Here is a 26965-nt window from a genome sequence, read left to right on the forward strand (position 1 = left end):
GCATGCTCGGGCTCACAAGCGCTTAGCTTCGAAAGCATACACTGTAAAAAGTAACCGTCAAATTTACGGCGCTATACGCTAATAAAAACTACAAGTACGCCGTGAAGAGGAATTATCTGAAATGCACCGCAAACGAGCAAAAAAACCGAGAGGGAAACGCAAAACTTCATGGAGCAAGAAAACAGAAAGAAAAGACGCGCTTCGCTAATTGGTCACCACTCTTGACCTTTCGGAAGCTGCGGGAACCCAGAGAGTCTCCTCTCGCCCCTTCACCTCCTTTCATTTGTCCGCGCCAGCCGCGCCAACGCAGAGCGTAACTGCCTTAACTGAAAAAGGAAAAAAAAGAGAACTAAGAGCAAACAGTAGAGCAACAATGCGACTAGCTAGAAGCATAAACAAAAGAAAGGAACGTTGGTTGGGACAACGCGGAAAGAAGTGGAAAAAGCTGACGTTCAGTTCATTTTCCCGCCTTCCCACCCGTCTCCGCGCAATTTTGTCCTCGTTCGTTTGTGGCATTCCTGGATTTTTGTGCACCTGAAAATTTGGAGCGGAAGGCAACTGGATACTCGAGGCAGGTATTTCACTATCAATCTGCTGCTTGATTGGCAAGGATAGTGTAATGGTGGCATAAATACAACACTCTAAAAGATGTTTACTTGCAGAATTTGTAGTTTCTGTTCAAGCACGCTTGATGGTTGTGCAATTCGATGAGCACGTATTCAGCTCTCGAATTCTTCAGTGTGTGGACGAAGGATGCTGTCGCCAGTTTGTTGTTACGTATGATACTCTCAGGTGTCATATTTTGAGAAGACATAGACATTGGTACGCCTAAGGGAAGTTTGGTTTGTTTCGAGGAGTTTGGAAAGCTTTCAGTGCACTTTGCCACCATGCCTAGAGGAGTGCCACACAAGGGAGGCTTTGCTAAAACATCTAAAAGGCCACATCACCGACAGCATTTTGTTTTTGTGTTCGTGCTCCAACTGTCAGAAAGTGTGAAATCATAGTTCGACCACGGCACATTTGAACTGGGCGCATTTACGAGTGACGGGTTTCTTGGGCGACGGCGCATCGCCTGCAGGCCCGCTTCAGGTTGAGGACTCTTCGACTCGGTCGACTAGTGCGGATTCTAATGAAGACGGTGCTGTTAACGTGATGCAATATCCTAATGATAACTACGACGTGTTAATGTCTCTGTCTGCAGGAGAAAAAAGGAAGGCCATAAAATACGACCTTGTTTTTTTTTTGTACCTGAAGTTCAACGGAACGCTTCTTATGCCGGTATCAACAGTTCAAAAAACCATTTATGAATTTCAACGTCGGCATTTCTTATACAAACAATACATGTTCGGCCAACTTGCTGAAAGCCTTCAAAACGTGCTTGGTTCAGTCGAGGTTCATAACATCATTGAGTTCATAACATCACTATACAATGATGTTATGAACCTGAATACTACCACCTTTCTCGTCGTTTAAATTGCACCGTAAACATAACGGCGCGCTGTAAATTTTTTTTACCGCAAATTTGAAGGCCGACCGTAGATTTCTACGGTCCCCGTTTAAATTTATCGTAAACCAGATTTACAGTGCACCGTTATTTTTACTGTACAAGTTTGGCAGCATCAGCTGCCTGGTATTTGACCGTAAATTTTACGGTCAAATTTACAGTCAGGACGCTACAGTGTAGCGTCCTGACTGGTGCTCCATACGAGCAGGCACGTATGGCGTGCACGTGAATATAGCTTTGGTAAGCTTGCAATTGCACGTGATTTTCCGCACGAGCAGAGACATTGCGTTGCCAAGATGCCCAGCTTTCTGAGGCTATGCAGTCAAAAGTACGGGAGCGTGTGCCTTGGTGTGCATAGCCACAGAAAGTTCAAAGAGTTCATCCCCTACAGGTAAACCGATACAAAAGCTCTCAAGATATATATTATGTTATCAGAGTTCAGTAAAAACGATGACTCCACAAAAAATATAAACACTCCCCCCCCCCCCCCCCCCCCCCCCCCCCCCCCCGTTTTACGCCGAGGAACCGCCCCGCCCAAAATGGAGGTCTGGATCCGCCCCTGCCCGCGCAGTGTGGAAAATGGCCACGGTGCTGGGGAATGCGTTCGGAAATGGCGTGCTGTGTCGTTCGTTACAAGCCCGGGAATGCCTCGAAGTACGAAAGAGCGAAGTGGGGTGGGCAACTCTAGGAGCCAGCAGAGGAGCACCGAACGAGGCCGCTAGGGTACAAGGGGTGGGCCAGTTTCAATGCCAGGGAGGCCCGAGCAAAGCTAAGTTTGAAGCGGCGCCTCAGCAGGATGTGGGAAGGGCTTTGGGCGAAACATGTACAAATATATACATCTGAAGAGCATCTTGACCCGATAGGGGCATCGAACACGGCAGCTCTCCCGGCGGCCCACTCCTCAAAAGCGCCCAAACAACAGCAAGAGGGACGAGATTGTGGCACCTAAGTCGGCGATGAGCCTGTGCAGAAGCAGGAGGTCAAGAGTGTGAACTTCCTTGATAAGAGCAGGAATAGTACACTATTCTTTGACTCCCAAAGCGGGATGTTGCGGGCTCGGGTACATTGAGCAAAATACTCAGATGTGGACGTGAAATGCACCGGGTGCTCAAAAGGAGTCGCGGAGACGCCGAAACATGTCATATTCGAGTGCAGTCGGAAGTGGCGTGTGGCGGTAGCATGGCGGTGGCCCTAGGTCGGCTTCGTCCTCGTTCCAGTCCCGGAAGGACTGGAACGAGGACGAAGCCGAGCAGCGAGCCGGAGGAGGCCCACCGATGACACCACTTAAAGCAACGAAACGCAAGCGGAGAAAATCAAGAAAAATGATACGTGTGGTATAAATCCAGGAGCCTAGTAGAGATACCCCGACACAAAAGGGTTGGCTCTAAATCCAAAGACAGATCCGGCGATGGAAACACATACACACTCCAACATAGAAAAGGCGGCCTCTAGAGGCAGCACTCACAAATGCCTATATTTCCTCACAAATGTCTCCTTTCATCATAAATACGGTATCAGGGCCGTGAAGTTTATTAACAGCCGACGACGGTCCGCTTGGGCGCCTGGAACTTGGCCAGCTTGAGCAGTGCGTGCTCCAGGGTGACCTCGCTGACCAGACAGTTCTGGGATAGTGGCTCCAGCTGCTGCCTCAGCTCGTGGATCTTGCGCACGATCTCGCTCCACGGCTCGGAGACCTCCAGGTCGAACTCTACCTCGGTACCCAGTCGGCCGACGAAGGTCGCCCTGCACGGGAAACGAGGGCGTTACTGTGGTGCCTGACGTGGCGTTCTAGCACTGAAATGCAGTAACACTTTTTATCTGGTTCTCGCTACTGATGGGCCTGTTGGAAAGATTAAAGTTGATAATCCACGCACACAGAGTTTTCTATGTATGTAAATATAAAAACTGCATCAAAGCTAGTTCACTTTGCGACAGCTGTGCGCGGGCGCCGCCATAACCCACTTTCAGTTTTTGTTTCCTCCTATTCCATTTACTTCACTAAATCATTACCATAACAGGCCAGGTCATCGCCATTTTAGATTCTGCTGTGCCCTCCACAGCATACGATTTTCTGGTAGCTCGTCAACACCCGTTTCGGTGGCCCGGTATCTCCGTAGGACAAGAAAAGGTTAGCAATGGCGGCTGTAATCTAGCACGTGTGTAAAGCGCCATATTTGAGTGCTCTATTCAGAGTGCGTGCTTAGAACAAGCTCACAATAATAAGCTGATGAGGACGGAAATCTCGATAATATGTAATTAACGATGCAAAAGAACTGTAAAATATCGCCGTCAGCACACGCTCAACAGGCGCGCACTCAACTATGGCAGCTATACCCCCTATAGGCGTTTCTACTGCTTACTACCATCACAATCCACACGTGCTAAATCACATACAAGCCAGCGCTCGCTCGCAATTCCGGCCGGCCAGAAAGTGCGCGCGTATAGCACACAAGCACAGCAATGAATCGCCCTCATATGCTTTTATGGAAACCTGTATAGTTCGTGGTAAAGCTCCTTGATGTGTTTTGTCTTACCAGTAGCGTCAAATGCGCCAGTGCACCAGGCGCATGACTCGTGCGGCCCTTGGAAGCAAAAGGCGGCGATGCACTCGAGTGGCCCTAGAAAGCGAATACCGCCGGAGATCCCGCAGGTGGCACGTGCATTGTACTTTGGCCAAACAATAATTGGCGGTGTTTGTCAGAAACGTAAAGCGTCAATTTTATCACGGGACTTTATTTCATGCTAAAGTTGCTGGATCGATCGTGGGAAAGTAGCACCATTGCCCTCGCTGCGTGCTAGACAGACACAAACAGATACAAACACATTCGGTGGTGCCGCAACCGTCCAGGGTAGAATAAAGATATTAATTATTACTTTTATTCTACGGAACACAAACGTTCCTGCAATCTTCTGTGTGCAAACTTCGTGCACACACAAAGTGCGTATGCTGGTCAGACAAGTCAACACATTTCTTCAGTTGTGACCTCCTTTGTCTGTGAGAGTCATGCCCTCCTTTGTCTGTGACCTCCTTTGTCTGTGAGAGTCGTGCGAACATCGGCGGTGCTGCGAGGCCTAACCGCGATGGCGTCGTCTGTAGTCACGCCAGCAACGCTGCGGACCTCTGCGGCCTTCTATCCGGCTCGACATCTTCCCGAGGAGCCAGCCGCCTCCCTTCTTGTTGACCTTGGCGCCGCCGTGGAGTCCATACGGAGCCTGCTCCTCGATGCTATGGAGGGAATTTCGTTCCTGACTAGATCGCCGCCCTCAGAGACAAAAACGCACGCCTCCGTCCGAGCAAAGGAGCGACACCGAGCTTCAGGCGGGTGCCATGGCCATATTGCGGTTTGAGGGCTGGGGTCTGCGTGAAGCGCTCGGTCAGCGCCGTCAGCAGGACGCTCTCGATCAGCGTCGGAAACCAATGGATAGGGCTCCGGGAGGGCCTTTGGGAAAAGACACTTATGCTGTCGCTGAACGCAGCTCTATCCCCCAAGTTTTTCCCACGAAAGTTGTTGCGGCATCTCTTTTTTCGGATAACCAGAATAATGCTTTAGCGAAAGACAACGTGCCTTCCAGTGGCTTCAATTCTGCACGACCAAAACCTCGACCACACAGCTTACTGGGGAGTCCGAAACCTGCAAGCTGATCGTTGCCCCTCCATCAAATCGACGAAGAGCCCTGTTCGTCACCAAGCAGAACCCGGACACTAGCTGCGCAGACATCAGTTCTCATCTCTCTTCCGTCAGAGTTGAGAAAGTGGAGTGCCGGAAACTGAAGACGCGCTACGACTCTTACGCTTACTTCCATGTGTCCGTGGCTGCGGTAAACCTCGACAAGCTTTCTGATCCCGCCGTGTGGGCCAAATACTGCCTTCTTGAAGCATTTCGAGGCGCCCTTCGCGAAGACCTGCTTCATGCATCCGAGGCAGCCGCTGCCGCCGCCTCGACCGTTGGGGAAACTAAGGATGAGTCACATTGATATATTCTATCAAAACGGTCGCGGCCTGCGTACAAAATCCGATCGTTTTTTTTTTTCTCTAATGTTACCTTGTCTAATTACTCTTTCTTTTTTTAATCTGAAACGTGGTTATGTTTTAGCATCGGCTCTTCCGGTTACTTCCCTCCCTCTTCTGAGGTGCACCATCGCGATAGAGATTTTACCCCGCGGAGCAGCACGGAAGGCGGTGTGTTGGTCGCAGTCGACAGGCGCTATCGCTGAAAATAGACGCGAAGACTTGGATAAATTTCCTCAGAACGTATGGGTCCAGATTGAGTTGGCAAAGGAACTTCAAAATGGTGGATACTTGGGCTAGTTGGTGGTTGCTATACATAATTAAACAGCGCACAAGGAGAGGGACAGAAAAGGAAGACAGAACAGGCAAGCGCTGACTCGCAACTGACGATTTACTATGAAAAGGAGAAGGAAGAAAACTACACACATGAACATATATCGGAAAAGAGAAAGATGTGAAAACGCTAATAAATTAAATAAAATTACACCTAAAATAATTATAGCTGAAAAAGGAAAACAAAATAAAATGAAAATCAATCTCTCAAAGTGCTAGGCATGTCCAGTGCCGGCACTCCGAAGCCTTGACCATACACCTATTTGTGCGCAGCTGCCCCCATAAACTCATACTCGCTGTCTTGTAGTGTTAATGATGGCTGGCTCACACATTTGGATTCGAGCTTTCTTATCCAAAAGGCTTCCACTATTTCTCTTGTTGTTTTCTCTTTATGGGAAGCTAGAACAGTTGTTGCACAAAAATCTGGATCACATCCACAGGTTCTGCAGTGGATGGCTAGGTGGCTTCCAGTGGTGGTTTGAAGAGACTGTTTATGTTCCCTCAAGCGGTCGTTGAGGCAACGCCCAGTCTGTCCGACATAGGTTTTCCCGCAGGACAGAGGAAGATGGTAAACCACTTGTAGAATGCAAGACACAAAGTGCACCTTGTGGTTTTTCATGCAGCAAGCCCTCCTGTCATTGTTCTTGTCCACAAGCGTGCAAATTCTACCCAGTTTGTTTGGGGCTGAAAACACCATGGGCACGTTGTATCTATTGGCAACATTTTTTAAGTTGTGCGACGTCTTGTGGATGTATGGTATAACTAGTGGACGGATATTGGTAAGGTCTTTGCTCTTTTTTCTTTTGGTCGATCCTTTACAGGTTTGTATCAGAGTGCCCGCAACTTCACTTAACATGGCTGATGGAAAGCCGGATCTTGAGAGTTTGTTTACTTGAGTGCTGAAACTCTGTTCGATGGTGTGGTGACAGGATTTTTTCAAAGCTGAATACATGCACGAACTGGCTATCCCTCTTTTTATTAATTTTGAATGGGCAGATTGGTAATTAAGAATTTCTTTTTTGGAGCGTGGTTGGTAGGACCAACAAATGTGGTGATCTGAGATTTTTATAGATAGGTCCAGGAACTGCAGCACATTTAGAATAGGTTGTTCATACGTAAAACTCAGACCTTTACCGCTTCTAGAGAAAACACTCAGGATTGTATCTATTAAGTCTTCTGTTTGTTCTTCTTGGAGGATAATAAGAAAGTCATCAACGTACCTGAAGACTTTTATAATAGACATAGTGCTCAAAAGCGGTGCGAGGATCATGTCTACGCCTCCCAGAAAGATGTCGCTTAAGATGGGAGCAACACATGACCCAATGCACACTCCAGACCGCTGTAGGTATGAAGAATCTTGCCATTTTACAAACAAGGCTTTCAGATAAAAGTCTAGTAGCTCCATGAAGCTTTCCGTTGAAGTACCACTCGAATTCTGAAACTTGATTTCTCCTGATTGTTCAATAGTTGATTTGACTGAAGCCAGGAGAGCATCCTGTGGAATGGAGTAATACAGGTCCACCACGTCTACGCTGAAGGCTCCTCTCTTCTGATTGGTGTCACTCTTCAAAAAATCAATTACCTCCTCGGAGTTGTGTATGAGGAACGGGTCAACTATGTTGAGGCTAGAGAGGTGAGTCTGGAGAGAGAGGGCGATCTGTTTCTGCCAAGTACCCCTTTCTGATACAATGGCCCTGAAGAGACCTGCATCTTTGTGGGTTTTTGCACTAAAAAATATATCCAGGTGCAAGCCCTCAGCTTTCTTTATTTTTACCGCCAGCTGATTGAGACTTAGCTTTTGACAGGTGGCATATGCTCTTTCCTTGATCTTTTTCAGTACTATGTCTACAGGCTTGAAATTTTTCATTACAGCAGCGTTAGCCTTTTCATTGTACATACCCTCGGGCATGACGACAAAGCCTCCTTCTTTATCTGAGAGCAGAAGTTTCTGGGAGTTTTGCCCTAAATATCTGACCACGGGTCTGACTTGAATGGGCTGTCTTCCTTTCTTGATGGAGCTTGTGATGACGTTCACACATTCTGAGATGCATCGGGGACGATCTGCTTCTGGAACTTTGAAGGCTACCTTCCTTGCCAAGGTTAGTAAAGCAGGTGGCTGTAAGGTGGGTTCCACGGAAAATTTAGGGCCTAGGTCTAAAGTCTTCCTTACAGGAGAAGGAATACTAACGTCGCCCAAGATGGTTGTTGTCCCTTTGACGGCAGTCAAGTTTCTCTTTTTGCAGAGCAGTTGGGGAAGAATCCCCCGCCAGAGAAATTCAGCAACTTGTCTCTCCGAATTGCTCATGTTGTAGAACAGCCTTCGTTGTTGGTTCTCGGTGCCTCCACGAGCAGCACAAGCCACTCTAAGGCATTCCTTGAAATGCCTTTCTTGCCGCCAGTACTCGGAGCGAAGAATCCGACACAGTCTTCTTGCATGGCCTGCTGACGGTTGTAGCATACCGCACAATCCATGGAGTTCCACTGGACAGAGGCCCTTCTTGATGTGCCAGGAGGCTACTCTGGCACTAAACATGCACTGGGCCGCGAGGTTGACCAGATGAAAAATGTTACTGAAAGGGGCATATTTACATGTGAGAGGAGGATAGAGGCCCGATGTACTAGAAATGAACTTCAAAATGGTGGATACTTGGGCTAGTTGGTGGTTGCTATACATAATTAAACAGCGCACAAGGAGAGGGACAGAAAAGGAAGACAGAACAGGCAAGCGCTGACTCGCAACTGACGATTTACTATGAAAAGGAGAAGGAAGAAAACTACACACATGAACATATATCGGAAAAGAGAAAGATGTGAAAACGCTAATAAATTAAATAAAATTACACCTAAAATAATTATAGCTGAAAAAGGAAAACAAAATAAAATGGATAAGAAAGGTCGAATCCAAATGTGTGAGCCAGCCATCATTAACACTACAAGACAGCGAGTATGAGTTTATGGGGGCAGCTGCGCACAAATAGGTGTATGGTCAAGGCTTCGGAGTGCCGGCACTGGACATGCCTAGCACTTTGAGAGATTGATTTTCATTTTATTTTGTTTTCCTTTTTCAGCTATAATTATTTTAGGTGTAATTTTATTTAATTTATTAGCGTTTTCACATCTTTCTCTTTTCCGATATATGTTCATGTGTGTAGTTTTCTTCCTTCTCCTTTTCATAGTAAATCGTCAGTTGCGAGTCAGCGCTTGCCTGTTCTGTCTTCCTTTTCTGTCCCTCTCCTTGTGCGCTGTTTAATTATGTATAGCAACCACCAACTAGCCCAAGTATCCACCATTTTGAAGTTCATTTCTAGTACATCGGGCCTCTATCCTCCTCTCACATGTAAATATGCCCCTTTCAGTAACATTTTTCATCTGGTCAACCTCGCGGCCCAGTGCATGTTTAGTGCCAGAGTAGCCTCCTGGCACATCAAGAAGGGCCTCTGTCCAGTGGAACTCCATGGATTGTGCGGTATGCTACAACCGTCAGCAGGCCATGCAAGAAGACTGTGTCGGATTCTTCGCTCCGAGTACTGGCGGCAAGAAAGGTATTTCAAGGAATGCCTTAGAGTGGCTTGTGCTGCTCGTGGAGGCACCGAGAACCAACAACGAAGGCTGTTCTACAACATGAGCAATTCGGAGAGACAAGTTGCTGAATTTCTCTGGCGGGGGATTCTTCCCCAACTGCTCTGCAAAAAGAGAAACTTGACTGCCGTCAAAGGGACAACAACCATCTTGGGCGACGTTAGTATTCCTTCTCCTGTAAGGAAGACTTTAGACCTAGGCCCTAAATTTTCCGTGGAACCCACCTTACAGCCACCTGCTTTACTAACCTTGGCAAGGAAGGTAGCCTTCAAAGTTCCAGAAGCAGATCGTCCCCGATGCATCTCAGAATGTGTGAACGTCATCACAAGCTCCATCAAGAAAGGAAGACAGCCCATTCAAGTCAGACCCGTGGTCAGATATTTAGGGCAAAACTCCCAGAAACTTCTGCTCTCAGATAAAGAAGGAGGCTTTGTCGTCATGCCCGAGGGTATGTACAATGAAAAGGCTAACGCTGCTGTAATGAAAAATTTCAAGCCTGTAGACATAGTACTGAAAAAGATCAAGGAAAGAGCATATGCCACCTGTCAAAAGCTAAGTCTCAATCAGCTGGCGGTAAAAATAAAGAAAGCTGAGGGCTTGCACCTGGATATATTTTTAGTGCAAAAACCCACAAAGATGCATGTCCCTTCAGGGCCATTGTATCAGAAAGGGGTACTTGGCAGAAACAGATCGCCCTCTATCTCCAGACTCACCTCTCTAGCCTCAACATAGTTGACCCGTTCCTCATACACAACTCCGAGGAGGTAATTGATTTTTTGAAGAGTGACACCAATCAGAAGAGAGGAGCCTTCAGCGTAGACGTGGTGGACCTGTATTACTCCATTCCACAGGATGCTCTCCTGGCTTCAGTCAAATCAACTATTGAACAATCAGGAGAAATCAAGTTTCAGAATTCGAGTGGTACTTCAACGGAAAGCTTCATGGAGCTACTAGACTTTTATCTGAAAGCCTTGTTTGTAAAATGGCAAGATTCTTCATACCTACAGCGGTCTGGAGTGTGCATTGGGTCATGTGTTGCTCCCATCTTAAGCGACATCTTTCTGGGAGGCGTAGACATGATCCTCGCACCGCTTTTGAGCACTATGTCTATTATAAAAGTCTTCAGGTACGTTGATGACTTTCTTATTATCCTCCAAGAAGAACAAACAGAAGACTTAATAGATACAATCCTGAGTGTTTTCTCTAGAAGCGGTAAAGGTCTGAGTTTTACGTATGAACAACCTATTCTAAATGTGCTGCAGTTCCTGGACCTATCTATAAAAATCTCAGATCACCACATTTGTTGGTCCTACCAACCACGCTCCAAAAAAGAAATTCTTAATTACCAATCTGCCCATTCAAAATTAATAAAAAGAGGGATAGCCAGTTCGTGCATGTATTCAGCTTTGAAAAAATCCTGTCACCACACCATCGAACAGAGTTTCAGCACTCAAGTAAACAAACTCTCAAGATCCGGCTTTCCATCAGCCATGTTAAGTGAAGTTGCGGGCACTCTGATACAAACCTGTAAAGGATCGACCAAAAGAAAAAAGAGCAAAGACCTTACCAATATCTGTCCACTAGTTATACCATACATCCACAAGACGTCGCACAACTTAAAAAATGTTGCCAATAGATACAACGTGCCCATGGTGTTTTCAGCCCCAAACAAACTGGGTAGAATTTGCACGCTTGTGGACAAGAACAATGACAGGAGGGCTTGCTGCATGAAAAACCACAAGGTGCACTTTGTGTCTTGCATTCTACAAGTGGTTTACCATCTTCCTCTGTCCTGCGGGAAAACCTATGTCGGACAGACTGGGCGTTGCCTCAACGACCGCTTGAGGGAACATAAACAGTCTCTCTAGCCATCCACTGCAGAACCTGTGGATGTGATCCAGATTTTTGTGCAACAACTGTTCTAGCTTCCCATAAAGAGAAAACAACAAGAGAAATAGTGGAAGCCTTTTGGATAAGAAAGCTCGAATCCAAATGTGTGAGCCAGCCATCATTAACACTACAAGACAGCGAGTATGAGTTTATGGGGGCAGCTGCGCACAAATAGGTGTATGGTCAAGGCTTCGGAGTGCCGGCACTGGACATGCCTAGCACTTTGAGAGATTGATTTTCATTTTATTTTGTTTTCCTTTTTCAGCTATAATTATTTTAGGTGTAATTTTATTTAATTTATTAGCGTTTTCACATCTTTCTCTTTTCCGATATATGTTCATGTGTGTAGTTTTCTTCCTTCTCCTTTTCATAGTAAATCGTCAGTTGCGAGTCAGCGCTTGCCTGTTCTGTCCTCCTTTTCTGTCCCTCTCCTTGTGCGCTGTTTAATTATGTATGGCAAAGGAAGTACGCGTTTTAATCGGTTCATTTTACCTCTCTCACTAGACACCGCCGGATGAATTTTGTAGTTGTCTTGTTGGTATAGATAATACAGCGAATGACTTACATGGATGCGAGGTCTTAATCTTAGGGGATTTTAATAATCCAGAAATCAACTGGCCGCAGTTTGATGTTTTTTTTACGAACAGCATTTACTGCAGGTAGAAAGTCACCCAGCGCTTCAACGTTTCCTCTTTCTTAAATCTCACACAGTACAATGGTGTTCTGAATCACGAATTTAATTATCTAGATTTATGTTCTCTCAAATATGGACAGTGTACGTGTAGCAAGGGGAGAACTCCCATTAGTTCCTCAGGATACATATCATCCTGCACTTCATATAGTGCTTTCTTTTGAAAATCCCTATATTCGTGCTAATTATATAGTTGTTCCCCGCCGCACAACTCATATACTCTTTCGGCAGGGGACTATGACAGGATGTACCATCACTTCATAAGCTTTGGTTGGGCATCGATCTTGGAATCTCCTGATGTAAAAAAGCAGGTCATGCCCTTCTTGCGAATTATTCGGGATGCCATGGATACCTTTATTCCCTTGACGACAGTTACTAAATCTCGCTTTCCTAGCTGGTTTTTCAGCGAGCTAAACACGCTTCTGAAAAGAAAGAACTTCTTTCACAGGAAGTTTAAAAAAATGGCGTCCCAAAGTGGAAGGTAAAATTCCAGAGTTGCTAAAAGCAATGTAAAACAATCCTAAACCACGACCGCCGGGCGCATCGTTACTCAGTAGAATTAGATCTCGTCAATAATAATAATAAAAAAAAGTTCTGGAAGTACATTAAATCACGTTCTGGGAGGCATATCGAGTCGAAAATTTTCTTGGATAATCATGAAAGCGATTCAAAGTCTGTGCTTGAGTTACTTGCTAATCATTTTAGGTCAGTCTACAAAATATGGGTGTGTGTATGTTTAAACTGCCTAGAACTTAGCCTGCCTTAACGGGCGACTTGTCTCCCAGCTGTAGATGAGAAATTTAGCCAGTACAGTACGACCGTTAGCCTGGGGTCTTTAACGTGCACCACGCAGTAGCGATACACGACCGCACGCAGGTGCGATGCTAATCCAGATCGAAACGGGCAGGGGTGGGGATTGAACCCAGGATCCCTGGATTCTGCAGCGCGAGCTTTCGCTCCACGTGCTCCGGGCTGGTGTGCGCTAGCCCACTCGGCCACCGACTCCCCTAAGTCAGTCTAGAGGGATAGTACGCAGTGTTTCGCGTCTGCGCTGCCTCACTAGATGGGTTTGGAGACTTGTTATGTTGCATTAACGTCGATGAGGAATGCGTACAGTCCTGTATTTAAGAAAATGAGAGCAAGATTATCAGTAGAGTCCGACGGCATTCCCTCCGCGATCATCAAAACTTATCACGACATATTCACGCTGATACTGTGCTCAGTATTTTACAACTCTTGAAGGTTGGGAACCTCTACTGAAATGTGGAAAGTCACTGCTGTTCTTCCGGTCCTATAGTCGGAGAAAAAAGGGGATGTTTATAACTATAGACCGATTTCGCTTCTTTCTCCATTATCCAAGCTTTTTGAAATGGTCGTTCATCAATTCCTGTTTTTGAAATTTTGAAACTTATCAATTCCCTATCAGCATGGCTTTATGAGTGGCAGATCAACTAAAACAAACCTTGTTAGTTTTACGTCTACCACATCTCGTGTGATATGTAATAGAGGTCGACCTCTATTACATATCACACGAGATGTGGTAGACATAGAACTAACAAGTATTGTATTCGTTGATCTGCCAAAATAGACAACGCCTAACTGACCGGTCAGTTAGACGTTGTATATTTTCACTTAAGCAAGTCCTTTGATGTAGTCAATCACACGATTATATTATTCAAATTTTCCTCCTACGAAGTATGTGGCTAAGTACACGGCTGGTTGAAAAGCTACTTGTCAGCATACCTCGGCAAACCTCACTCATGAGGGCCCTCACTTACCTTCACTCACCCTCATCTTCAGAGGTGGGGTGAGGGTCAGTGAGTTTCCGAACCAGGAAGCTTTGTGAGTTTGAGGGTGAGTGAGGGCCGTGAGAGCTGTGAGGACCGTGAGAGCTGTGAGGACCGTGAGTGCGTGAGGGGTATAAGTGCGAGAGGGCGGTGTGTGCGTGAGGGGCGTAAGGGCCTTGAGTGCGTGAGAGGCGTGAGGGCGGTGAGTGTGTAAGGGTGTGAGGGTCATGAGTGCGTGGGGGACGTGAGGGCCATGAGTGGGTGAGGTTCAGGGAGGGTGAGTGAAGAGCTGAAGGTGAGCGTAGTTGTGAGGGCGAGGGTGAGTGAGGGGCTTAGGTGAGTGTTGCTGTGAGGGTGAGGGTGAGTGAGGGCGACCTAAAATGCCGACCTCTGCTTGTTAGAGAAAGAGCCGTAGGTCCGGGACCCGGCCTTCCCCTAGGAAATAGAAAATTTTCCCCCTATATATATGGGGATAACGATAGCAGTTCCTATCTGCTCTAATCCACTGGTGCACCATCTAGCATATCATCTGTCCGCGCCAGCTTGAGGACGAAATGTGGCCTATAGGCTATAGGCAACTAATCGGTAAGTCAAAATGAAACTAGACTGCAGGCACCTCTAGCAAAGCAATCGAGAAATCTTTTTCACACCGGGGCGCGCACGCAGTTCTGTAGTGTCTATACAAAAAACACTTTCAAAGACATCTCACGATTGAACTCGAGACGATGCAAATTTCCTGTGAGCCGATAGCTGAACAGTCCTTTTTCAAAACTCAGAGTATCCCCGCTTTCAAAGCCCCATGCCCCACTGGTAGCATCACGGAGATCCGTCAAACTCCGCGCCTGTACACGAGCGGGCCGAACGTTCGTCATCTGTTTATTAAGTTTGGGCGCCTGATATTGGCAATTTCCTTCCTTAATTTTTTTTTTTTTTTTTGCTTCCGCGAAGGCCCGCACACTTCGTTTCACTTTAAGTAGCATATCCAATAGAACCAATCAAGCAGCGACAAAAGTGCATCGTCACAGCGCTCGTCGTGTTTGTAGGTTTGCTGCCACCGGTATACACACTTGAACCCTCTATTGGGTAACCATAGATTATTCAACATTTTGGCATATCATGTTCTATCTATTCTATTTTATCAGCGCGTCGTATTTTTTTTTACTTCTCGGCTTGAAAAACCTTTGAAATGTTATAAATAGCCCTTACTCATAGATATCACTTAAGTTTGATCTCGTACATACCGCGGAACCTCTGCTCTAGCGAAATGCAGTTCTAGGGTAACCTCATAGATGGCACCAGCGTGCCAGTGTGTTGTCTCGTCGTAAGAGATCAGAAGAGCTCGGTCGGAAGGAAACGTAGGTGCGCGAGCGAGCCATTGGTGCGAAAGGAAGCCTAGATGGCTTTGACTTTCTGAAACGGTCTATTTGACCGAGCCGATCTAGACAAGAACTCCCAACCTGGGGAACGTCTTTTTCGTCGTGGATTCGATGGTCTGCATGGTGGCACGCGTCCTGGGCGCGTCGGGCCTCAGCCTGACCAGAAGCACGAAGCCCCGACACAGCCTGGCCCGTAGGAGCTTGATGTTGCCGATGCACTGGAACTGGCCGTTGAACATGACGGCCATCTTTTCGGACATGATGACGCAGTCGCCTACGCTGTGCGTGGCCACCACCACTGCGGACTTGACCAGCTGCCTGATGAGGAGGATGGTCCTGTAGATCTTCCTCTTGGCCATCATGTCCAGACCTGTCGCTGGATCGTCCAGCAGTACCACGGGCGGCAGGCCGATGATGGCAATGCCCACCGCCAGCTTGCGTCGAGTGACGGTACTGTGCGAAATGCGTGGATACGATGCAATACATTGTGTTACGCGTCGAGTGACGGTACTGTGCGAAATGCGTGGATACTATGCAATACATTGTGTTACATTATAATTTGTAATAAAACACATTATAACCCCAAGGTACCGGGGGTTCTTTGAGAAAACATCCAAACATCCCTAAAATATAGTGTTGCAAAAATAACACGTCAAAGATTACAAAAACATACTAAATATCTAACTAACTGCATTAAATTTACTAGATAACTTTTTCTTTATGAAAATGAACATATGGTTTCAATTATAAACTTCCTGAGTGTGCTGTTGAGCTTAGATAGAAGACGGCAAAAAAAGAAGGACACAGAATACAGATAGCGTTAAGGCAGGAAGCTACCAGAGATGCTTTGAGTCATTAACGACTTTCAAAAGTACAAGGACCCAGAATTGACCCGGAACGGTGATCAGTGGCAGCCACACCCTCCTTCCATAGCCAACCGCTTGCGGAATTTGATTTCTAGATCCCCGATGAAGGGCTCATTGGAAGCGCCGGTTCGAAAGCTTTCGGCTGATCGGTGGCCTTGTCACAAAACCTAACCTGGGGCAGGTCAACGCTATAATCTACTTTATGGGCGACAAAGCGGACGACATCCTACTCTTGCTGAACCCATCTTCAGCCAGGGCGGCGAAGTACGCAGAAGTAGTTTCGGCCTACGAGAGCCATTTCGTCGTCCGTCGAAACGTAATCTTCGAAAGAGCGAAGTTCCACAAAATAAGTCAGCGAGAAGGCGAAGGCGTGGAAGAATTTATTCCAAAACTTCTCATGACCTCGCCCAGACTTGCGAGTTCGGGGTTCTGCAGGAGGAGATGTTTCGAGACCGAATCGTCGTCGGAGTCCTCAGTCATCTGCTGTCGGAGAAAATGCAATTGGATCCAGGACTGACACTCGAGAAGGCTACTAGCCAGGCTCAACAGTCCGAAGCTGTCAAGAAACGGAGAGTTGTTCTTCACAATTCCTCGAAAGAAAACGTTGACAGTGTCTTAAAAAAAGGAGGCAAGTCAACGGCATAGGGAAGGCAAAAAATGAAGAAGCGACTCCATCTCGGTCTGGTTTGCCAACTCATGAAGAAACCTGCCCGAAGTGTGGCTACGGACAACATCAAAAAGACAAGCGCCCCGCACGAAAAGCAACCTGCAAAAAATGCACAAACCTCGGGCGCTGTTCACGGGTTTGAAGAAGTTATGGCGGTTAAATCCGTTGCTGTACCGAGAGGGGGAGGGCATTTTTTTCTCTTTTTACCCTCTCTGCTATGACCCTAATAGAGAGGCCCACCAGTCACTATGTCCGGTAGGAGTACAGTAGCAGGGGGTCGTGGATGGTACGGCACGCCAATGAGCCACGGCGTCGTGACCCATCAGTGTGCAACACCAATAGTGGCCCCCAACCGAACGTTTACTAGAGCACTCACGGTAAGCAGTAACTGGCACGCTTCTCGCCTCATTGGCGTCAATACACAATAAAGATGTCACCTGTATAGGGAGCGAATTTTTGTATTTTGTTATTGTCTCTGTTATGTTAAGCTGGAGTCAACGTTTTAAATCTCAGTTTGTATTTCTTACGTGACGTAACCTCTTTGACAAGTGCCCGATATTACTGTATTTTTGCTTTTTGTTTCCTTATCTGCTCAGGCGCACTCAACATCTATATATTTTCTTACCTGCACTTATCGATGGTGTCATCTATAACCACTCGCAAGTTGAGGAGGTCGATCAGGTTGTCCAGCAGCACGTCTGCGTTCTTACGCGTGATGCCCCGGATGTTGGCGTATAGCACGAGCGTCTGACGCACCGTGAGCCTCCCGAGCACACTGTCGTGCGACGGACACAACCCGATCCGCTCACGCCACGCCGCGACGGTGGTGAGGTCCACGCCGCCGATGAGGGCAGTTCCCCCAGAAGCAGGGGTCAACCCGGCCAGAACGTCCAGCATGGTGGTCTTGCCGCAGCCCTTAAGTCCCATCACTCCGAAGCAGTCGCCGGGTTCCACGGCAAAGGTCACCCCTCTGACGACCTCCTTGGAGCCCGTGGTCTTCTTGAGATCGATGACCAGGAGCGCGGGCTTGGTCAGATCATGTCCCTCAATGACCTTCTCGACGGCCGCCTTCTCTTCGGCCACGTCTGGACTCATGACCGGAGGCGCTTGAGTAGTGCCTTGAGTAACTCTCTTCAATGCCCACCAGCCTTGCATGGTTCCCTTTTCGAACAGGGCTAGCAGTACGAGTAAAACGGTTCCTTCGATTACCATGACCAGTAGCTCGAATAGCATGGAATCTCTGAAAAAATATGTTGGAGCAGCTTAAATATGACGATGAAGGACAGGCGAGCAATCCGTGCGTTTTATATTTTAGTCAACTTTCTTGTTAAATTATGTTGCCCTCAGGATATGGTAAAAACAACATTTATGAGAGGAGTGCGACTACAAGTTATGACCTCGACTATTAGCCGTCACTCTGCAAATATATGTCCGCGCATAGACGGATTGACGTCACCGGTTTCGCCGTGCACTGAGCAAATTAGCAAGCTTGTACTATCAAACTGGCTTTTGTGAATACTTGCCATAAAGGACTCATTGATGGCATAACTTTCGAAGCCACCAGCCAAAGCTATATCAAACTGTTAACCATTTATTTCTTACTTGCTCCAACTCTACTTCGGGGGACGTAGTGTAAAGAACACGCCCCTTTGGAGATTCGTACTGTGAATTACGCCTAAAAAACGAAAAAAAAAAAAGATAAGTGGCACACAGTACAGGGCGTGTCTTTCAACATAAATTTATAAGAATACGCATATAAAAAATTGTGAAAGCTCTACGTTCACAAAGAGGATGCACATAGATTAAAAATATTTTAGCCTTTCCACTATGGTGAAGAAGGAAGACCAGAGAAGCTGAACTATGGTGGGAACGAAGTAATGGCCGGCCGCTAGTCGGCAAGACAGAGTGGAAAGGCTGGACAGCTACCGCCATTTAGGAGCAACTGGGGCAACCAGACAACCGTCAAGCTGGTTGTCTTGTTGCCGCCGTCGCTCGTAGATGGCGGTAGCTGTTCAGAGTTTCGCGTCATCCTTTGTTTCTGACGGACACGATACTGGGGAAACAATAGCCCTTAAAGGCCCCGCTGTAAAAGCCCGTAGAAGCCGGACGACAGCGATTTATGACAGAGGCTTGGCTGATAACGGCATGTTCCTTATCGCAAAGGGCTATAGAAGGAGCGCTGAAATAGACGGTCGACCCATGTGATTTAATCATGAAAGCTTCATGTATTTCACGTTTCCGTTTTGTTTTAAAGCTCCCCCACAATCTTAGTTTCACGAAAATATGGGTCGCATTCGCATCTCACATAGTGTACAGCCAAGTACTCTATAATTCAGTCATTGATACCAAGCCTCTGCCATTCACCAATGTCGACCGGCTTCTTCGTTTTTTTTGTTTTTTTTTTTATCTAAGTCTATCTTTTACGCCATGCGCCATTTTTACAATTTTTATATGTGTTATTATAAATTTCAGTTGAAAGTTACAATCTGTCCTGTGAGCCACTCATTTTTTGTCCTTGTTTTCTTCGGCGTAAAATAATGTATGAATCATCACCAACTAGGCCAACTCGCAGTCTTAATACCATTTAGGAAGTCTGTGCTCGGGGAAGGTATACAATTTTGAACAATTTAATATAATGCTTTCCAGTTAAGAGCTTTTTAGTACTTGGAAGAGGGAAGCCTTTCCCGAAGTACCAAGTTAACCAGTGTCCTTTCTGAATCGGTGTCCCTTAGCCTCTCACCCTGAACTTCCACGGACAAATTCCTGAAACTAGGAGTCACGGCCGAGGAATTGACCGAAGCCCATCTCACTGCACAATACGAACGGCTGTCCACTACCGCGACTGTCCGACACAACCTCACCTCTTTGCTGATAAGGTTTCCCTCCAGCCCATCTCTCAAACACCCTTTACCTCTTGACATTCGCCAATACCGTCATGTTTCTCTTATCCCCTGCAGCATGCACCCCCATCATCACAAACAGAGAAACCTTAAACGCACCGAAGCCCTCCACAAACGATGCGGCACCCGCGAGAATGTAATCTATCGTCGCCGATGAATACACCCACTGAAATCAATGCCTTTGCTTTCTCGGGAGTTAACAACTTGGGTTCCTCCTTATTTTTTGCCACGATTGCCCCCACACTCCCGGCGGAAGCAGAGGAGGTGGCTATCGCTTTGGCGCTAACCGGCACCTCAGCTAAAACAATTATCAGCTTCACCAAAACTGTTATCCGCAGTTTCATGAAAGGGTGCGTTTTCCCCCACACCCTTCTCCTCCTTCTCACCAAACACCCTTCCTCCCATCCCGTCCCCCTTATGTGGACCCCCGCCAACACCTCCCTTCCCGGCAATGAGGCCGCCCACACTTCCGCCCGAGGATTCGCAGACCGGGCTGTGGGCCCCGTACCCCCTGAAATAGAGTTTCGCACGGCCCGGGACCTGATGTTACTCTCCATAAAGTTACCAATCAATACCAACTGGAGCTACGCATCTAACCCCCCTCCCCCCCCTCCCCCTCACACACACACACACACACACACCCCTCCTCGCCTCGAGCTCAAGACTTCACATGGCGTCAGGTCCCGACCAATTCATACCCTAACCGCTGTCCTTTACTCCTACATACACCCTTGCCTCTTCACCCCCCCCCCCCCCACCTCCCTGCGCTTTAGGCCAGAAAAGGGCAGACCTAGCTCATATTATTTGGAATTGCCCGAAGGACCCTTGGTCCCACGGGCCTGACGTCACTACTTTGGGGATGTAGGAAGCTACGCTTTTCAGCTGGGACCCTGTCCTTCAGGATAGGGTCACTCAACGGGCGGATCGCCGGGGTCTGAGAACTCCTTGCCACCCGGCGGGGTTGATCTCCCTTTCCTGTTCTGATTCCCGCCCCTCCTAGACCAATAAACGTTTTTCCCCCTCCTCTTCCTTCTTTCTGAATCATAACTTATACCAACCTGTTGACTTTTAATTGTTCTCTATTGCATTAATAAACTACAACGCCGGGCGCTCCTGCCTCATGAATATCATCATTAACTCAAATTGATCCGCGTCAGGTGACCACTTTTTGCTACCCTCCCCACCTAGTCTCAAGTTCTCAACTCTCAACAAAAGAGTGTTCACTGTGCCCGAACGTCCTCACCTGTGGAAAGAGAGGGGGCTCAGAGTGAGCACGGCCTTCTGGTCCAGCGCGAAGAAGGTGGCGCAACAGTAGCGTAGGCCGGTAAGCAGTACCGCCCCCGAGTCGGCGCTGTTCTTGAGATGGGCGCAGATGTCGTAGAGCTCTGATGCGCTGCTCTCGGTGCAATAGTCGTTCTCCGCGGCCAGCTGGACCATCTTGGCCAGGGCCCAGTTTCCGCTGAAGGGTGGCAGCGGGTAGAGTAGGATCAGGTACGGGTCCCAAGGCATGTGGTCCTTAAGGAGTTCTGTGCCTTGCTCCGTGTTGATCAGAAATATCTGGTAGGCCATTGCAGTCAGTATCCCTGGGGGAAAAAGGTACAGAACACCACAAATGATCGGAACATATCCGTGCGGAAGTACACTACTTCAAGCAACCAAGCCTTGAGAGCGAAACCAGGACGTTTGGAGACAAGCTCGGTTTTCATGAATCGAAAGGTATGTTTGCACATACAGTTAGTTCCCAGCGCTGACCGTGCGTTATCTCTCAACGCTGAGATGCAGGTGTGAACCGGTAAAAGTCGAGGGGACTCGATAAGTTGTAACGTGCGAGCGCTAGACAGCGCCATACCTGGAGCACCAAGAAGCAGCTAAGGCCCCTGAATCAGAAAGGTATCTACACCTTTATTCAGCGGAAAAACGCACCACACATGCCTTTTCTCAATAAATGTAGAGTATAGATTATCTAGCCAAATTCAGCGCAGAAATGTCTCGCCAAATTTAGCAAGAAAAGTTCCCTATTAGATTGAGCGAGACAATTTCCCTGCTAAACGTCACTGTGACACGTATCATAACTGAACACTGACATCACGTGACCACCGTGGCGTCACGTGATACTGTGACGAGTCCCGTGCCACGACGACCCCACAGGGAACACACATGGAGATTCGCTGCGAACTCTCGTCAAAATGGGTTAAAAAATGCCCTGTATAGCTCGTAACATCGACCAGCGCCGATTTAAAACCAGGTTTTCCACAGACCTGCAAAGGTCCATATGGCGTTCACCACAACGAAGCCCGAAGTCATTGAATCCGCAACAAACGAAAAGAAGTACACGAAGGGCAGGCTGCAGTGGACGTAGACGATGTACAGCCCCAGCACGATCGGCGCTGCAGAAAGGAACATTGCGATCATCAATCAGAACCAATGGAACACAATGGTCATCTCAACTAGACTTTGTTTCACCTTAAGTCCAGGCGCAGCCGAAGCCGCGAGCTGATGGGACCATGTCAAGAGAGCACAATCATGGTGTTCAGTGTGATCTTCTACGTGCTCTATCATCACTAAACCAATTATAAACGAAAAGGCCTAGCGACTTGTGCTTTTGAGTCTGCTTGATTGGTCCCATAACCGTGTAGCGTTCACTCTCAGAAATAGGGGGTGCCGTACTCACACGCCTCTTCCTATATGTAACACCCCAAAAACTACAATTCGACGTTCAGTCCACTGACGTCAAACTGACGATACGAACTTTCACGAGCGGCTTGATAGTCGAGTGATACAACGTATTAAAATAGCTAATGTGCACATTGAAGACTGCAAGAAAACGTTAAAGGGCAACTCCGCTTCTTTTCCAGTAGTGCAAAACTATACAGTTCTCTTTGTTATCGTCTACAAAACCCCCATGGCAAATATTACGACGGAATTCCGCCTAGAAGTTCATTAAAATCGCTGTCAAAGTTTGACAAGCACGAATCCGCTGGTTTTGGATGAGACGTGCGGGCCAGACAACACTGCCCGGCTGCATTTCCGCTTCCTCCAAATTCCTTCCCCCGGCACGTCCGCGACGTCATCAAGCATGTACAGCTTCTTTTTTTTTTTTTTCAATTTTGTTTTCTTTCCCGGGGAGAGCACGGGTGGCGCCAGCGCCGTGAAAGACGTGAGTGACGCGCTCGGCCGGCCCGGCGCTCGACTATTGATGCTACTGATGAGCCGATCGCCTCGTTGAGCGCGGCTTGCGTTACATCGCATACTTTTGAACACCAAGTAAAAGGAGGAGAGGGAAGCTGCTTTTGTAAGAATTTTGAGTGGCAGGTTAATCTTCTATAATCTTCTGGGAGGAGAATAGCGACGCTTGTGCTAATCCAGGAGGCACAAAGGAGGATCCTGATAAGAGGGGAGCTCCTTCTTCCCCTTGTATATCACGTGGGTGTACATGCTTAGTGATGCCGAATATACAATGTTGTCCGGCTTTGCCACCGTTTCGGTTTCGGTTTGCGATCATGGCTAGAGTAAAATTACACGAAAAATATTTTATTTTTCGCGAAACAAAGGATTGGGGATTTTTTTTGAGTGCTTCAAAAAGCAAAATCGGCCACTATCTCAAAATTTTTGAAATTAAGCGGAGTTGCCCTTTAAGTTTTGCTGGCCCTAATAAAAAAAACCTGTGTTTTTCTGTTTCTTTTTTTTTTTTTTTTAGTCTTTGACACGTACATTTGCTCTTTAGTAAGTTATACCACACAGCTATATAGCCGCTGCTAAAAGTCATCGTCAATTCGACGTCACTAGACTCAGCTTTAAAATGTGGTTTTGGGGAGTTATATATGGGACAAGGGGTGTCAGTACAACACCCTCTATTTCTGAGACTTCGCTGTGCGCGTAAAACTGTACTGAATATTTAAGCAACCCCGTTCGCAACCCTTCGTAATTGCTGTTCAACCGGCAGTGTGAATGAAGCTATAGTCTTCCCTGCTGTCTGTCTGCGCGATCATAAAGAACGAAAGCTCTGTGGAACCAAATTGTGGACCACCGGCCTAATTAGAGCCGATGAAGTAGCGGCTACAGACACGCACTACAAGTGATCTCTATCACGTAATTTGGCTTTGATTTGTGCAAATTATTTTACTACGTCAGACTCCCGAGTGCTAAATTTGAACTGGTTAGAATAAAGCTTTTGTTTAAAGGGCAGCTCCGCCGTCAATTTGAGCGTTTTTATCAAAACATATTTTCGGAAAGGGTACTAAAAATTTAGCCTATAGCAGCGGTTAAATCATGAAAAAACTGTTTACATAATTTATAATCCTTAAAATACGCTGAAACTGATACCGAAACTAACTTGCCACTCGACTGGTCCGCCATTTTGACGTGACGTCACATATGGTATAAACACTCGCACGTGTGCAGTTTGAGCCTGGCCGGCCTGGCAGCAGGTCACTGTTTTGTGTTCGTGCCGCGGATAAAAATGGACTCATCAGGCTCGTCTGAATCGAGCAACGATGAGGATATGCTGCTAGATGTTGAGGACGATGACGATAACCCGTTCTCATACGATCCGCCGGCATCGCCTCCGAGAAAACCGCCAGCGGCGGCTGCATTCGTGATCCGCCGCCATGTGGACCCAGATGCCGCTTCCGAAGCGGAATGGTAAGGCAGCTTTTGTTGCTAGCACGCCAAGAAAAACTGATCGACGTTACGCCTTTTAATTGCAGGCACTTTTTGTTATATCTTGGGGTCTGACAATAGACGGTTTTAGTAGACCGTGTTTTCAAGCGACGCTTCCACACACAACACCAATTTCCTCCAGTCGCCATTACGCGCTCTTACATAACTGTATAAACCGATAACATAAGCAAAAAGCAGACAGTCGCTAGCACCAACTAGCTACAAAGTAAGCACCCTGACCAACATGTGACGTCACGGCAACGTCAGCGCCACCATGGCAGCCTCCGTGTGCCGCTCTTGCTCAGTGTTGCCAGTAGGGCTGCAGCAAGTGATTTGGGTGTGTACATGTAAATTTCAAAATTCATTTTCTTCAAAAAAAAATTATTATTTTTCCGAGATATTTTGTACACATGATCAGGAAGGGCATCCAAATACATGGTGAAAATTTTATAGAAATCAGTGACCATCAAAATTACGGCGGAGATGCCCTTTAAGCGTCAACGTGTTCAACAAAAAAAAAAAAAAGAAAGAAGACAAGCGTTACTGAATACAGTATTTGATTGTGGGAGAAAAACGAGATCGACTATGAGACGGAGAATCTATTCGTGGCGTGCTCACCAACAAGGCTACTAGCTGCTTCAGAGTTAAACAAATCTGTTTTAGTCTCTAACCCTTTATAAACCAGCGGCTATATCTCGTTTAACCTTACGGCGTGCCGCAACGAACCTTACGAACCCCATTAGCCGATCCAGCGCCCCACGCGTGCCACGTGACTTCAGGCTCCGTTCATCGGGCCGTCCAAACGAAAGGTCATGGGACAACCACCAAGCTATGAGTTCGCTCCGGTGGCTGGTAGCGTCCGTTGCGGTACATCGAAAGGTAAAACAAGTATAAGCCGCGAGATCAGTAGTTCCCACATAATTGCTGGAAAGACATGCTGCAAAAAGGACAAGGCATACGGGACTTGGAGCAGTTAACTGTAGTTTGGGTTAGAATGCCATGAACGATTAAAGTGAAGACACAGCAACCTGCAGCCCAGGATCTTCTGTGCTAGAGAAACGAATGATGCAGTGTATGAGCAAGGTAAAAGGATGCTGGCCATATATATTCGTTTGCTTGATGCTCCCATTCTTCAAATCCTGTCGAGATTTACCATAATAACGTACTCTAAACATGGTTCAATCCCAGCCCCTGCCCGTTTCAATCTGGGTGAGCATCGTACCAGCATGCGTTGGTATATCACTACTGCGTGGTGCACCTTAAAAACCCTAGGCTAGCAGTTGTTTACTGCACTGGCTAAATTGCTCATCTACGGTTGAGACACCAGACAAACATCGTGCACTCTAAGAAAAAAGGGTGTAGTGGGTACACCCACAGGGGGTGTAAGTGCTGCCACATATACTACACCCATAAAGGTGTACATGTACACCTCAAAACGAGGTGCATATGTACACCCTCTTTAGGCGTGCATATGTGCACCCTTTTATACACCTTCAGCATTCAGGGGTTTAAAGATACACCCCATGCTGAGGTGTGTCATTACTCCTTTCCTACACCCTCACTGTCGTTTCGGTGTGAAGGTACACCCCAATTTAAGGTGTACAAGTATTCCTTTCTTTACACCCACCAACAGGGTTTGCTATTACACCGTTGTTTACACCCACCCCGCTCATAGGGAACAGAGATACACCCGCCAACAGGGTTTACTATTACACCGTTTTTACACCCACCCTGCTCATATGGAACATATATACACCGCATTCAATGAAGTACCATTACACCTCTTCGTGCACCCACCTCAAGGAAACCTGTAAAAAATGTACGCGCCCAGGTGGTTGCAAAAATGCAGGTAAACAGACACAACGGATTGTTTTCAAATCTCCTATAAGTTTATTAGACAGCCAATTCCGTAAACAAGTACAAACGTGCAAGCAATCTGTGATATGTGAAGATGTACAACGAAGCTTTTACACAACTGAGGAGATTACTGAGCTAACAAGGACCGGGGTGATTCCTAGGTAGTGTCTATTGTCTCAGCAGCCGGCAGAATTATTTACCCGAAATCGTGCCGGCAGTCGTCGCTCATTGGCGATATGATCACTTCTTCGAACGACATGTCATCGACAGCTCAGGTTAGCTTTCCTCTATAAACATCTTTTTTTTTTCTTTTTTTTTTGTAATGAGCCGCCCCAGGCTATATGCGCGAGGTGATATGTACGGGTATCACAGGTAGGGTGAACATTTCTTTAATGAGCCACCGCATACTGTCACCACGAAGCGACGTGAACGGGTGGGCTGGGTCGGTGAGCACGCGTCAGAGACACACGCACGACGAAATGTCCCTACAGCGTGTATTTCGCGTAACGAGTTACGGTGAAACGTTAGTGTCGACGAAATGTGTCTAGAAAACGTGTATCAACGAAAAGCTGTCCATGAAACGCGTGTTCACAAAACGCCGGAAGAATAAGGAAGTCACCTGCAGTTATCACATGATTGTAGACAGCTAATGGCAGGCGACTGCCGATAGAATTTCGGGGAAATTATTCTCCCGGCTGCTAGGAAATAGACACTGCCTAATTTTAGACGTAATCAAGAACGGAACGGTCAATTGCTGCAAAGGAGTAGGTTGCAGCGCACTTACGATGAAAATATCGGACTTGAAATATGTAATCCGAGATAGATGTTGACACGGGCACTGCAGAAC

At 47.0% G+C, this 26965-nt stretch overlaps 1 protein-coding gene across 1 annotated transcript in view; it reads right to left on the reverse strand.

Moving 5' to 3' along the window:
• Positions 1 to 3036: 3036 nt before the first annotated feature.
• Positions 3037 to 26965, reverse strand: part of LOC8038744 (retinal-specific phospholipid-transporting ATPase ABCA4-like) — a 38734-nt gene continuing 14805 nt past the window's right edge. The window contains exons 7-11 of the mRNA XM_029979928.4: positions 21861 to 21989; positions 20846 to 21185; positions 17328 to 17942; positions 15251 to 15622; positions 3037 to 3247 (exon numbers count right to left, since the gene is read on the reverse strand). Coding sequence (XP_029835788.4) covers positions 3037 to 3247; positions 15251 to 15622; positions 17328 to 17942; positions 20846 to 21185; positions 21861 to 21989 — 1667 coding nt within the window. The remainder of the gene's footprint in view (positions 3248 to 15250; positions 15623 to 17327; positions 17943 to 20845; positions 21186 to 21860; positions 21990 to 26965) is intronic.

The sequence above is a fragment of the Ixodes scapularis genome, unplaced genomic scaffold (assembly GCF_016920785.2).
Source record: "Ixodes scapularis isolate PalLabHiFi unplaced genomic scaffold, ASM1692078v2 PGA_scaffold11__112_contigs__length_91849675, whole genome shotgun sequence".
Taxonomy (NCBI): domain Eukaryota; kingdom Metazoa; phylum Arthropoda; class Arachnida; order Ixodida; family Ixodidae; genus Ixodes; species Ixodes scapularis.